At 41.3% G+C, this 14,263-nt stretch overlaps 1 protein-coding gene across 1 annotated transcript in view; it reads left to right on the top strand.

Annotated features, from left to right (window-relative positions):
• Positions 1 to 3,734: 3,734 nt before the first annotated feature.
• Positions 3,735 to 14,263, top strand: part of LOC126354172 (cytochrome P450 4C1-like) — a 144,825-nt gene continuing 134,296 nt past the window's right edge. The window contains exon 1 of the mRNA XM_050003608.1: positions 3,735 to 3,823. Within this exon, the coding sequence (XP_049859565.1) occupies positions 3,819 to 3,823 (5 nt within the window). The 5' untranslated portion in view covers positions 3,735 to 3,818. The remainder of the gene's footprint in view (positions 3,824 to 14,263) is intronic.

The raw sequence follows: 14,263 nt of genomic DNA, 5'->3' as shown, positions 1-14,263 counted from the left end.
GTAGTTCTGGCGATGTCGACGAACACTATTTCTGGGACGAACACACACACTGTTAGAGAGAGTGGCACTGGGCGGAGTGGAATGAACGACATGAATTTCCATGGGCGAAGTGTCGCGAGCCTGAGTATCCTTGGTTGGATTCCGATTCCAGCGCGAAGCAAAGGGCCTGGAACGGGTTTGAGCTTCCAATCTGAGCTTTTTTCTGGCAAACACTCTGAACATGTCCTTTTTTATTACAATAAAAGCAAATAGCTTTGCGTGACGGGCAATTCTCACGCGAATGTTTAGTAGCACACCGCGGGCATGATTTGATCACTGCATTTGCTTGCCTGCGCGGCACACGTGGCTGAGAGCCTGGCGGCAGCGGACTGTTTACTGCTCCGTGCAGCTCGCCCGGCGGGCCGGTGAACCTGACACACTGCTGGCGAAGTTTCAAATGAATCCTGAACAAAGTCAAGTGTGTCCTGCCGACCCAATATGTCCATCACTTGTTGAAAGGAGGGATTTACTAGTTTCAAAATCTGTCCCTTATACGAACATCAGAAACGTTCTGTGCTATTGCATCACGTACCATAGTATCTGAATAAGGGAGTCCACATTGACACTCAAAAGCACAATCCCTAGTAAGGCCTTGCAAGGTTACAACCCACTCCCGATTAGTCTGACCTGCCGTACGTTTTGTACGAAAGAAGGTATACAGTTTGGCAACTACATTGACTGATTCTTTGAAATATGCATCTAATGCAGACAAAACTTCTTCGTAGGACAGAGTTGTTACGTCGCATCGGGGAAATAATTTGACTATCACACGGTACGTATTCACGCCGACGGAAGACAATAGAAATGGCTGCCGCTCGTTACCTTGAATTCTGTAGGAGGCGAGATGGTATCCAAATTGGCGTGACCACTCCGTCCAGCTTTCCAGTGCAGCATCAAAAGGTCGAAAAGTTGGTGCAACAGCGTGTTGTGGCTGCGTTAGCGGTGAAGCGGCTGCCACCGCATCGTTTTGCATTGCACGTTGACCCTGGACGAGCTGTCCAAGGGCAACCAGTAAGGCCTGCGTCTGCTGATTCTGTAGGCGATAATATTCGAACAGTACATCTGGGGATTGTGGCGAAGTCATTACACAAGTAAATCAGAGCAATTTAGAAAAGAATGCGGTATTGCCTCGTCGCCAATGTTGTGGTTGGCAAGAGCGCCAACCGTATGGTTAAAGGAGGCCAATATGCACGCGTTTTAGCTCACGCAGGCTGGCGTGAGGTCTGGAACATGACAAGGGAATTAGAATTGAGAAAAACGGACGTAGCTGGTGGAATACTTAACTTTAATCCATTAATGGAGAACGTCGCTCTTTATGGTACATGATTCACAATATCAATAGTACGGATACTGGCGCCTTGCTAGGTCGTAGCAAATAACGTAGCTGAAGGCTATGCTAACTATCGTCTCGGCAAATGAGAGCGTAATTTGTCAGTGAACCATCGCTAGCAAAGTCGGCTGTACAACTGGGGCGAGTGCTAGGAAGTCTCTCTAGACCTGCCGTGTGGCGGCGCTCGGTCTGCAATCATTGATAGTGGCGACACACGGGTCCGACGGACCGCGGCCGATCTAACGGCTACCACCTAGCAAGTGTGGTGTCTGGCGGTGACACCACACTGATGACCTCCGATTTTAAGTCCCATAGTGCTCAGAGCCATTTGAACCATTTTTGAACATACCGACGCCATGAAGACCAGATCAGATCAGAAAAAAGAAGATTTGGAAAGAAGAGGCGGAGCTCGTTTCTGACGTGGAGTGTGCTAGCCTAGAAGCTTGTATTATGTAAGCAACGGAAAGGGAATCGTCTGTATCGTCATTTAAGATGTCTGCCCGTTAAGTAAGATTAGGTTTGACGTCTCGTTACCGACGAGTTCAGACGTTACCGACTAGTTCATTGCAGAGTGCAAATTCGGACTGGCAAATACTTAGAAACAGATCGGCTGTGTCTTAGGAAAACCCACTGCGTAATTTACCTTAAAATATGTAGGGAAACCACGGAGCACCTAGATACGGGTAGCTGTAGGAAGATTTAACCCTTACTCAGCTCGAAACGAGTCAGATCTGCATGTCATCTCCACGTCGAGAGAAAGATAATAAACATAAAGGACTGTGCACAGGTGTACCGGAAACGAATGTGAGTGACCCTCCTCTGGAATACGATGCTGTGGTCTTAAACACTATGCAACCTGTGACGGTACTTCTTCATATGTTAATTTCCCCACGTCAGATGTACCACCTCTTACATATGTGATGTTCAGGTTATCAGCCAGGATCTGTCTACTCTATGAGGAGGGGAGATGAAGAAATGTTATTCTCTGTCGAAGTCAATACGTGGGTTGACGGTAACGTATGCCAGTTTCTTTTTAAGCACACAAAGGGTGACAATTATTGAACTATACGAAGAAAAACGCGTAAGTTAGCTATAAACTACTACCTGCACACACAGTTATTCGGATTTAAGTTACGACATGTTCTACCTGCCTGCCAACATTGGCGATGATGAAGCTCAGACGAACAGAAGAAGAGCGAAATTGTGCGTGACCCGCTGAACATCGATGATGTCTAAGATCTCCTGAAAGAGTGTTTTTAGCTCAGAAATGGTTTTGGGGCTACTGCTGTACACCTTCTGTTTAACATAGCTGCACAAAAATGAGTCGTGTGTGTTCAGATTTCAGATACAGGGAATTTGGGTGCCAGTCGTGGCCCACGCCAATTGCCTCTGGGTACTCCAGAGCCAGAATGCAGTCCCCAAAGTTCTCTTCCAGGACATCAAACTATCTCCTGCTTCGATGGCATCGTTGAGTTCTGTAGTCACCGTATTATCAAGGAATATCACACAGGTTATTCTGTGATGGGACACTGTACATCACACAGAGACTTCTCGATCGCGAAATGAGGATTCTCGGTCCCCCAAATGCGCCAAAGTTGTTTCTTGACGAACTCATCCAAATGAATGTGGGCTTCGCATGCCCATGCATTCCCATCACGCCCCACGGCCAACTGTACAGTTTGAACTTCCTAACGCAAACTGTTCAGAAATTATAACGATTTTATTTTTTATAGTTAAATAATTGTCACCCTGTAACGTGAAATGTAATGATATTAAACTAGCCTATCGGTGAAGTTAATCTTAACTTTGTGAATGAAACGCAGAAGCTCCATGATATGTCTAACAAAACTCTGTTGGCGTTTACCCTGTTATATGGCTTCTAGTCTGGCTGCAGGCAGAACAGCAACCTTTCCTTCGTCTCGTTAGTGGGAGGGGGAGGGCGGCCCCCATCGCTTCGGCTATCTTTCACACCCGGAGAAAAGGCACTGTACTTCACGGTACTCAGTCTGTAACAGGCTGACGGGACCTGCGGCCGCCTGCAGGGGCTGTGAAGAGGGAAAGCCCCAGCTCCTATACAGGACTGAACTCTAGACCTCCAAGGTCCGAGTCCAGTGATTTATCCGCTAGACCGTCGCGTCAACGATTCTCCATGGTAAGAAAAGTGATAAAATGAAGAATGCACTGCATTATCTACAGCTGGTGTCTGACTGCATGTTTTAAATTTTAGTTGAATAGTGGTGTAAAAATTTGCGTTTCTTACTGATTATTAAGGTCAAGGTGAAGCACAAGTGTCAGAAGTTCACTTACAGCAACTCAGCATAGACAAATGTTGATAAGGAGCTGAAGGAACGGGTGTATAGTTTGACATTGGAATCTGGAATACGCCAGTTCGGAGAACCGACCGCTCCAAGGCAGGACGCGATAAATAGTGAATATCAGAAGCAATTTTATGCTGTAAGTAGACCTGGAAAAGATTAGAGAGAACCTTGACAATTTGGATCACATAAAGATCATATGGTCTGCATTAACATTTGCTAATAGAAGCTTGTAAAGTTCTTTTGCTGCTTGTTTGTTATTGTTACAATGCACATGTGTAACTCTAGTCAACGGTATAGTTTAGAGTAATTGCAGAACGAATTGTTCCTCCATAAAGGCCCACGGCAATTGATTAACCCAGTAGCGTGCAAATAATCTTAACTGAAGAGGCACTGATTTACATTCGTCCTGAGTTTCCACCACAAGGCATTTCTCAGCGCTATTTACGTATTTTCAGTCACTGTGTGGTCCGGTCGTTCAGTATCACACTGTTGCATACACTATTGTTTCAATTACAATATGGTATGCTTCCATAACCTTAATTTCTTATTGCCATTACGATTAATTTCTTACCATATGGGTCTGCATCCTGTATGAAATGTAGAAAGCTTATTTTCCCCTTATGGCTTAGAGGTTTTTAATGTATTATTGGAGTTTCAGCTATACATAATTCCGAAGCATAAATGACACCCATTCTGTTGTGACCTGGCATCGAATATTTATGTTTTAAAGTTTCGTAACAACGAAACTGCGGTAGCAAAATAAAATTTTTAGAACTATAAGCAGGATATGACGTCCTTTATGCCATTACGATAGTTTTCTTTACATTCTTGTTCTGTGTCTTAATCAAGTGACGTACACCGCCTTTCTCCATACGCTAACAACTAGGGAGCAGAAATGTGCTTCTATACTTAGTGGTTATTTTCTGATTTCTTCAACACCTACTAAGTGGTTACTTTCTGATCCCTTCAACTCATGTGTCAGCGCTCTGTATTCTTCAGAATACATGAAAGAAGAATGAATGAAAGAAGATTTAGTATCTGTAATACTTTCTAAAAATTTTACTCTCTTCGAAAGGCCATCAAGTTCTTCTGCATTTCATAATTTGAGCAGTATTGTTGATGCCATTTTCGTCGATTTGTTTCTGCACTTCCTTTACGCACTTGTTAAGTTCGAGTATATCAGATCCCTGAGTACAGCACAATCAAGTTCTAATTGTGCAAGTCTACTGGTGACAGTTTGTATGTGTTCTTACTGTTTTTCCTGTTATTGACTCAAATGATTTTCTACTTGTGCTTTATGCTCTGTAAAATCGCTTTGAAGCTGTGTGTTCATGTCTTGTACGGATTTAAAATCACCGGAAACTTTACTGTAGCACTTGACTTTGTAATTTTCGGGTGAGGTGCTACATTTTTGCTGATTTCGTGTTGCTCGTGAACGAGATTTTCGCGTATCTATTCTATCTTTTGTTTTGTTGCTGAGTGATCTCATTTTGACCTTGGATGGCAAGTGTAACTTGCTCTTAATACTGATTACATGCCTCTATGTGTTGACCGAGGCGTTCATTAAGTCGCGTTGTTCAAAACATTCGTTAATCTGTTGTTCTATGCTGTGTGTCAGTTTTTCTTGTTTTTGGTAGACTTTGTAAACTTCGTCATTGATTTTGTACGTCTGTTGGTTCATTGCATCACTAATTTGAGTGAAATGTTTGTGTTCTTTCTGCTGTAGTGTTTTTTGCCAGCCACGATTTGTTGAAACATCTTCATAAGTTTAAAGTATTTTCGTAAACTGTTCAACAGCGTCAGAATTTGGCATGTCTGTAGAGGTTTGAGTATTGTCATTTTGATTGGATTCTAAAGGTAAATGAACAGAGTGCAAATTTTGTACATGGGAAATATGTGTATCAGCGGCTTCCGCATTTATGGAATGTGCCGTCTAATTAATTGCAACATCGGTAGGTAAAGCAAAATTCAAGGTAATTTGACTGTTTGGCGTCGAAAATGTACTTCAATTGACTCTCGTGTGACGTACTGTCGTCAATGTAGTAATGTCGGAATTGATATTCATTGCAACTGTGTTATTTGGCAAATAAATATTTTCGACGTTGTCCTTGACTGAGGTACGCTTAGTACTATTAATCGTTTTACGCGGCATGATGGACAAATACAATCATAGAACAAACAAATAGAGAAGAAATAAAGAGCAATTTGTCGTTGACTAGTTAGGAATAACTGACACAGATTGGTAAATGCGCAACGAAAAATTGCTAACTACACTTACTAAGTAGCAAAGAGCAGAGCTTATGACTGACTGTATTATTTCAAAAGATTCCAAAAAGAATTTAGAACTGCAAAATGTTTTCGCCAACTGAAACCTGTACGTGATTGAAATTACGTAACTGACAGCATTCTGAAGTACAACTGTTAGAATGGGAATAGCACGTGAACGTGTATTTTATCTCGTCGCTTATGATCTTTGCCCTTTAATGAACTTTCCTGAATGCGAGAATATAAATTTACTTTATCTGCGAGAATGTAAACTATCAACAACTTTAAACAAAACCAAAACTGCATGAACTTAACGTAGCACAAAAACTGAACCTGATGAAACACTACTGATTTGAAACTGGCCGTGGTAATAAAACAAAACTTGATCAATTTGAAAATAATGGTCCCGGTGCTAAGTGAATGCTATTCCCTAAATAATACAATTTCTTAACTTTATCTGGGTAATGGTAAGGCTTTGGCGCTGTTCTGCGTTAGCGGTTTAAATTATATAGTCATCGAACAGCTATTGTGAACGGCTGTTGCTTAGCATACATTTTAATTAAATTGAATATGTTTGAGACAGTAACTTCTTGAGAAAAATAGTTAATCAACACTAAAATTTCTCGGGAAAACGGCATTGACTTGGAGCAAGTAAAAATTGGCACTAACCTTAAAATTTGTATTTTGGCTCTTTGAAAATCAATAATCCTCACAATTAACACACTAAAGTAAATGGTTATACATTAAAAATTAGATTTACAAAATCATGGGATGTGGGTGCTAACATTCTCTCAATCATCACATGCACTGAATTAGTAACGAAACTACGTTCTTTGCCTTACTTATTTCCAACTTCCGTTGGGATTCCATTTACAGATAGCAAACATCATAGTATCTTGCAAATAAAATATCATTACTGCCCGTACATGATGATGTTAGGTTTGTGGGGCGCTAAATTGCACCGTCATCAGTGTCCGTACAAATTCCCAATCTGTACACAGCCAAATCTACCCACTTCCACGAATGATGATGTAGTGATGAGGACAACACAAACACCCAGTCCCCGGGCAGATAAAATCCCCAATCCATAAGAAAATCGAACACGGGTCCTCGTTATTAAGCACTAGCAACGCAAGCCATTAGACCACGAGTTGCAGACATTACTGACCGTAGCGAGAAAGTATATATCCAGCACGCAACAGATACAACATGTCTTTACATTTGAGAGTCCTCCACACATCTATCGATCTAAAGTTACTCTAACACATTACCCATAGCACCTTGAATCAGGTGATCACTGTTGTGCAGCGACGCTACTACACAATCGATACTACATTTGACCATCGCTGGTTCAATATAATATTCTCTTACAACAATTGAATTAATTTACTCTGTGTATATATGTTTCAACTTCACAGACCATAAATATACAACCAGAGCACTAGAGAATAGTATGCGTCGTAACAACGAAAGTACTGGATACGTAAGTACATGCCCATACATGCCACACTCAATAAATTTTATAATTCAAAAATTAAAAATACGTTTTAGAACTGTAACAAAGGTTTTCCTGCAATTTTAGAGTTTTTTTTTTGTATGAAGCTATTCCACTCATTTTACAAGGAATATATGCTCTTATGACTCAGATGATGATTGTTACATGTTTCCCCTCCATACTATAGTACAATAAAAATGTAAAATGCGCCTCAGTTGGCTTGCTCTCATATAGCATGGTCTCTGCTGATTCACAACTGTGTAACTGTTTTCCTTTTATATCATACACACTGATGTTTTAGTGATTTATGTTCTCCCTTCAAAAACAGAGATCAGTAACATCGATTTTCAGCCTAATTGTGGTACAAGCATTTTCAGTGCAGGTACTTCGGTCAGTTTATGTATCATCAGGAAAACTCGTTGCAGCTTACTTATGTTCCTATCGATCTGACCTATTCCCGCTTTATCCATATAGTCGGTTGCCATATAACACTGTGTCCCCTACATTTGTCTACGAATACATTGTTTACAAGAGTCTGCGTATCCCAGCCTATTATTGTGCCAAGTTGTTGTTGCTCGTTAGGTGCTTGTACTCATTGATGGATTTATAAATGTAGTGGTTGTTGCCTGTTATATCCATTTCATTGATTTACAGCCTGTAAACTTTTCACAGTTCCCACGTGTCACATCCTTAGCTTGATACTTGTGGTTGCCTGTCTCTTGGTGATATACATTACAGATTCAACCTACTCCCTTGAGATTTGTTAGATTATATTTCGAAATAAGTTTCAAAAAGGCGTCGTGGTTTTAAAAATAAAATGTGAGTCTGAGCTGTGCAGTTAAGCATTGCTCCGCATTAAAACGATCCACGTAGGTGGCTCAAACTGATTCCTTCGAACACTGAATAGTGCAAGGCTAGTCTTGCCAACACCTCATCACTGTGGACAGTGCTGTGTCTCAATATCCGCGTCGAGCGGTTTAATTGCACTCCCTGCTAACCAGAATGCATCTTATGAATGGGCTGACACAAAAGAGAAACTCACGTATTAGGGCAATACAACACATCCAATATTCGGTCCTGACCAGTTGAGTGGCAGAGCTCTTCCACGATGATACAGATATCAGGAACAGAATCTATAAAATCTCTTCCAAAATAAAGTACGTGAAATAACAGTACTGATTACTGGTATCACAAGATGATTTAGTACGCTAAAATGTCACAACCTTCATTGAAATTAAGGTTAGACAAAAATATAAGGTAATAGAAAAGCCGGCAGCGATTTTGCAGGGAACTATCAACTCATATTGGCAAATGCAACAAGGCAAAACAATAATTATGAAAACGCCTAACTAATCGGACGTAAATCGGATAGGGCTAATATTCAAAGAGATGAGCCTACAGATCCCACACGACGAACTATTCCTTAATTTATTGAAATATCGCGATCTTCAACATCTGGTTGCAGGGCACCAATGATCTTAGCTATGCTACATGGGGACTGCGTCAGACGACACCTTGCTGACCTCCTCTCGAAAGGCTGCAGGTCTGCTCAGAATCAAACAGTTCTCCATCTGCAACCCGCATACGAAGGGCGGAGCCAGAGTTCCGTCCTCGCACATAGACTGTTGCAGTCAGAACTCTGGTCCTACCGCCATGCAAAACGAGGCTAGGCGTCGTAACCGATTACTATACCAATGGCAGAATTATTCCCTTTCCGTAAAATTCCGATTCACTGTCTATGCATAAAACTCAGCCAGTGGTAATCGCAGCCGCAACTTTGATGCAAGTTTCTGTTAGTGCACCTGTAGCACAAGGCGTCTGACGAATCAACTTTGAATCACGTATCTACAGCGCAAACGCAGCCGTACATTAAAAAAAAATCTGCAGGCGCAAGTCACCGCAGCTTTCGTTTGCAATAGAGCCCAACGCTTTGCTCCAATGGTCGTCTTTCTGAGGCGCCACCCACGGTGAGTCACGCCCATCGTGTCGAATGGTCCCTTGAAGCTTGCTGCAGCTGTGGAAGCTGCCGGCGCCAGAGAGTCGCTGGCCAAGAAGCCACATATGTATCTCGTGGCGAAGCGTTTCTACTTTCTGTGAATCAACTTAAGCCATACTCTGCACAAGGTCTGACAGCAGGCCTGCCTTTCCATCGCAGGTACCACTGGACCTAGCTCACAGAATACACATAGCCCAGACCAAACAGCATTATGACCAGTGCACCCACTCAAATTGTTCATAATACTTATCCATGTGTGATTTTATTACCAATTAAATTATAACAAAGCCCTACTGTCTGGCCCTAACACAGATATTCGATGATAACCAAATAAAGGTCCATAAATAAATATCTCAAAAATGATATAAAGGATGGCTGTTGAATGAAGCAGACCCCCTTGAAAACCCTTTGGTTCAGCAGTAATTGATTCATTGAGTATCTCACATTGTTGTTAATCACTATGATATGGACAAGCATGAAGTGAAAATTTTGAAAACCCTCTGGAATAATCGAAAATGGAGTGGTATGTATGGAAGAGATTGCTAATTAAGACCATACTATAACTAATCCTCTTTCATAATGCGTGAGCCACTCAAAGAGTTGGACAGCCACAAAGTTTCAAGCTTTGCTGCTAGTTATGACGAAAGAAAAGGCCTGCATGTCTTTACATTGTCCAAGACTAGATGGTCGACATAAGCATGTCGGTCTCCCATTAAACTAAATAAAATTATCTTTCAATAACCAGTGTACAACATTCATTCCATCTACCACATAAGAAAAAAAAAAGATTCTACTTATTATTGACAAAGACGGCTTACATCTCCCTGCATTCAAACTTACAGAAGATAATAATTATTCAGAAACAGCTGTCCCAAAATCTTTGACAATATTTTGGAGAATCACTGGCATTCCAGTCCCACCCATTATTCTACCAGAAACGGGTATGGTAAACAATTAGTATCGAAGCACAAAATCAAACACCAGGTGAACATAAGCTTGTTTACTACGTAAAACAACATTAAAAAATGACAACAGGTGTTTCTGTAAATGTAATATCATAGCGTGACACTTTGATGCAAAACTGAACTGTGAATAAAATAATGAATTCGAAGGTGATACATACCAAATACGAAAAATTAATCTAACGTATGTGTGTCTCCAACTATGTAACAGTTCTGTTAAATATTGTACACAGTGTATAACATACATTTCAAATGACATGTATATACTTTCTTAAAAAGATCAGATTTCGAAATTCTATCTACTTTCATGTTTGAATGTTTAAATTTTTTAATATGTCAAAAATGACTACGCTCTCACTTCTCTACTCTCCCAACCCTTGTGCAGTATTCGATATGTCTGACTCCACACGCAGGCACAGCACTCAACACAAAGGTGTGTCGCAAAGAGAGTCAAGAGGAGTGGACAGTTGGAGGCAGAGGCAGGTCACCTAGCCAAGGTATCTCAACAGCCAGTAGTCTCGAGTAGTCGGCGTGACAGTCTCCCGAACGGAGAGTTTGGTAGACCAGTTGGTCTAGACAGTAGCTGTAGTTCTAAGAGGAGCTCTTCATGAGTGTGGCATGGCGAGGTTTTGTTTGACAGTTTAATGCTGACTTTGTTTTGGACTGGCAGACTGGTTTGAGTAATGAAGCTCTGCTTAGGTGAGAGTAAAATAAAAGCGTTGGAGTAGCTATCTGTATTTGCTATCCCGAAATATATAGAGAAATTCACTTGAGCTATTACTTTCTTCGTTGCTGAAAAGTAGTTGGAATACTTTTGAAGTCTGAATTTGCCATGTTCACAATGAAGAGTAGTCACAGAACTGCTATTATGCACATTCTTCATTGGAAACAGCAGCTATGTGTAGAACTCAGAGAAATGTATGTGAGCCTTCTTTCAACATTTCCAAAGGACTGATGAGGGATATAGCTTGACTCGCTGAGTTGTGAGAACTCGCAAGTTAAGAAGACAGTAGTAATGGGTAACAGAGTGCTTTGTGAGGTGTAAGACAACCCCATTATTAACTGTAAAAAGATTCAAGCAGCCAAGCCCTCTTCCACAACCAAATAGTGTCAACAGTGTTTCTGCTGGCACACTGCATCCTTGTCCCGTATGTGTGTTGGCATACAAGCAGCTATGTCGCCAGATGGGGGAGTTCCCAATGAAAGACAGATGCCTAGTTGACTCCTGTTTGGCTCGCTCTGTGCTGGGTACTAGCAGCACGCATCGGGCCATTCACTGTGCTGTCTGCAGCCATTGAAAGTTAAATGCATTCCCTGGCTACCTGGCTCCTTTGCTACCGCTCAGGTGGCCAAAGGGGCCGCACTGTGCTCTCTGACACAACACGCACCTCTGTCCCCTTCACCCATGTGCTGAGTCGCCAGTACCTGCGGTCGTCCAAGCAGTAACCTATTGTGCAACTACTGTAATCCCTCAACTGGCATGAGTCAAGTGAGTTAGCCCACACTGCCATTGGTTGCAGGCATGTCCCCTGGGTCTGCAGAAAACTCAACATTGCCTTAACCGGGGGCATCACAAACTTACAATAAAATACAATACATGTGTTACAATGTGATATTAAACTTTGTTAATCTTCCTTTTCACTAACTCTACAAAATAAGACAGAAAGAAACAGTTACAATTTTTGAAAGATGTAAAATATCAACTTACAATATGATTCTAAGAAAATGTTATGAAACGTGAAAAAGAAACAGCTACAGCTTTTCAAAAAAAAGTTACATATCAACTTACAAAATGATTCTAAGAAAATCTTATGAAACTTCCAAACGTTAGGTCTTTATATTCGTCCAGTTATATGAAAGTGACACATAAACAAATAAACGTGTAGTATTCTCTTGTAGTGGTGCAATGTGGTATTTAACTGTGGGTTAGTGGTTGGTTCACACCTCCACTGTTACATTAATGCACTCATTAAATAAGATTATCAATTATCATTCTGCAGTCTACAACCAGCAACCCATTTCTGTTAAATCAAGAACTTAAGAAACGTTATAAAACATGTCATACATTAGAGATATAAATTAAAATGATTAAGAACATGCAGATTTCAAATATGTCATGCCATCAATTTAATGTGATTTCCCACATTTACTTGATGTTGATGTGTTGTCACCAGAGTATTATGGTATTTTTGCCACACGGATCCTGGCTTTGCATGAATCTCGTTACAGTTCATACATTGTCCTAGCGCTATCACATTGAGATGACTCTATAGCTCAGTACAGGTAGTTAGCACGATATTCAACTTTTTATGGTGCAAAATTATATATCATTTTTCCACATACAACAGAAACAATGCGAGAAACGCAGATAATTCCACTTCAGCTAGAACACATTGTCAGTGCTTCTGAAAAAGGAGGGAGGGGGGGGGGGGGGCGGGCGAGACTCCATTGAATAACAAGTGCGCTATTATCATATTTTAATAACCAAACCTCAAAACTCAAATACCATATTACAATGACTTACACATCACGTGCAATATACAACAGGTTACACCAGTGTGTGATGACCTGGGCAGTAACTCCTTGAACAACTCCAACAACCTTAGAGATGGTCAAAGGTAACAAACAACAACATCCTACGCCCCACCACGTGGATGGACATAAATCAACACAGAACCGATGTGATTACCCAATGCACCACCATGTGAATGGAACTACATCACCCTCGAATAAACCAAAACGAATGCCACAGGCACTCATTGCCTGGCCAGATACGCAATACAAACGACAAAACGTTGCCCTCGTGTCAAGAAGACACAGACGCTACCAATCCTCAAACATTCATTATAACAGAACCACAGAACAGAGTCTAAGGAATGGAAATAAGTGAAGAACCTACTCTCCAAAATAATGGACAAGATCTCACTGTAACACATGTATCTCACAATGCAACTGTTATCACATAACATAAGGTATGATTTTAACATTATATCACACCGTACCCCCCCCCCCCCCCCCCCATGAACCATGGACCTTGCCGTTGGTGGGGAGGCTTGCGTGCCTCAGCGATACAGATGGCCGTACCGTAGGTGCAACCACAACGGGAGGGTTTCTGTTGAGAGGCCAGACGAACATGTGGTTGCTGAAGAGGGGCAGCAGCCTTTTCAGTAGTTGCAGGGGAAACAGTCTGTATGATTGACTGATCTGGTCTTGCAACATTAACCAAAACGGCCTTGCTGTGCTGGTACTGCGAACGGCTGAAAGCAGGGGGAAACTACAGCCGTAATTTTTCCCGAGGACATGCAGCTTTACTGTATGATTAAATGATGATGGCGTCCTCTTGGGTAAAATATTCCGGAGGTAAAATAGCCCCCCATTCGGAACACTGGGCGGGGAATACTCAGGAGGACGTCATTATCAGGAGAAAGAAAACTGGCGTTCTACGGATAGGAGCGTGGAATGTCAGATCCCTTAATCGGGCAGGTAGGTTAGAAAATTTAAAAAGGTAAATGGATAGATTAAAGTTAGATATAGTGCGAATCAGTGAAGTTCGGTGGCAGGAGGAACAAGACTTTTGGTCAGGTGAATACAGGGTTATAAATACAAAATCAAATGTGGGTAATGCAGGAGTAGGTTTAATAATGAATAAAAAAATAGGAGTGCAGGTAAGCTACTACAAACAGCATAGTGAACGTATTATTGTGGCCAAGATAGATACAAAGCCCATGTCTACTACAGTAGTACAAGTTTATATGCCAACTAGCTCTGCAGATGATGAAGAAATTGATAAAATGTATGATGAGATAAAAGAAATTATTCAGATAGTGAAGGGAGACGAAAATTTAATAGTCATGGGTG

Source organism: Schistocerca gregaria, chromosome 3, assembly GCF_023897955.1.
Source record: "Schistocerca gregaria isolate iqSchGreg1 chromosome 3, iqSchGreg1.2, whole genome shotgun sequence".
Classification (NCBI taxonomy): domain Eukaryota; kingdom Metazoa; phylum Arthropoda; class Insecta; order Orthoptera; family Acrididae; genus Schistocerca; species Schistocerca gregaria.
This window is presented reverse-complemented; position numbering and strand designations above follow the sequence as displayed.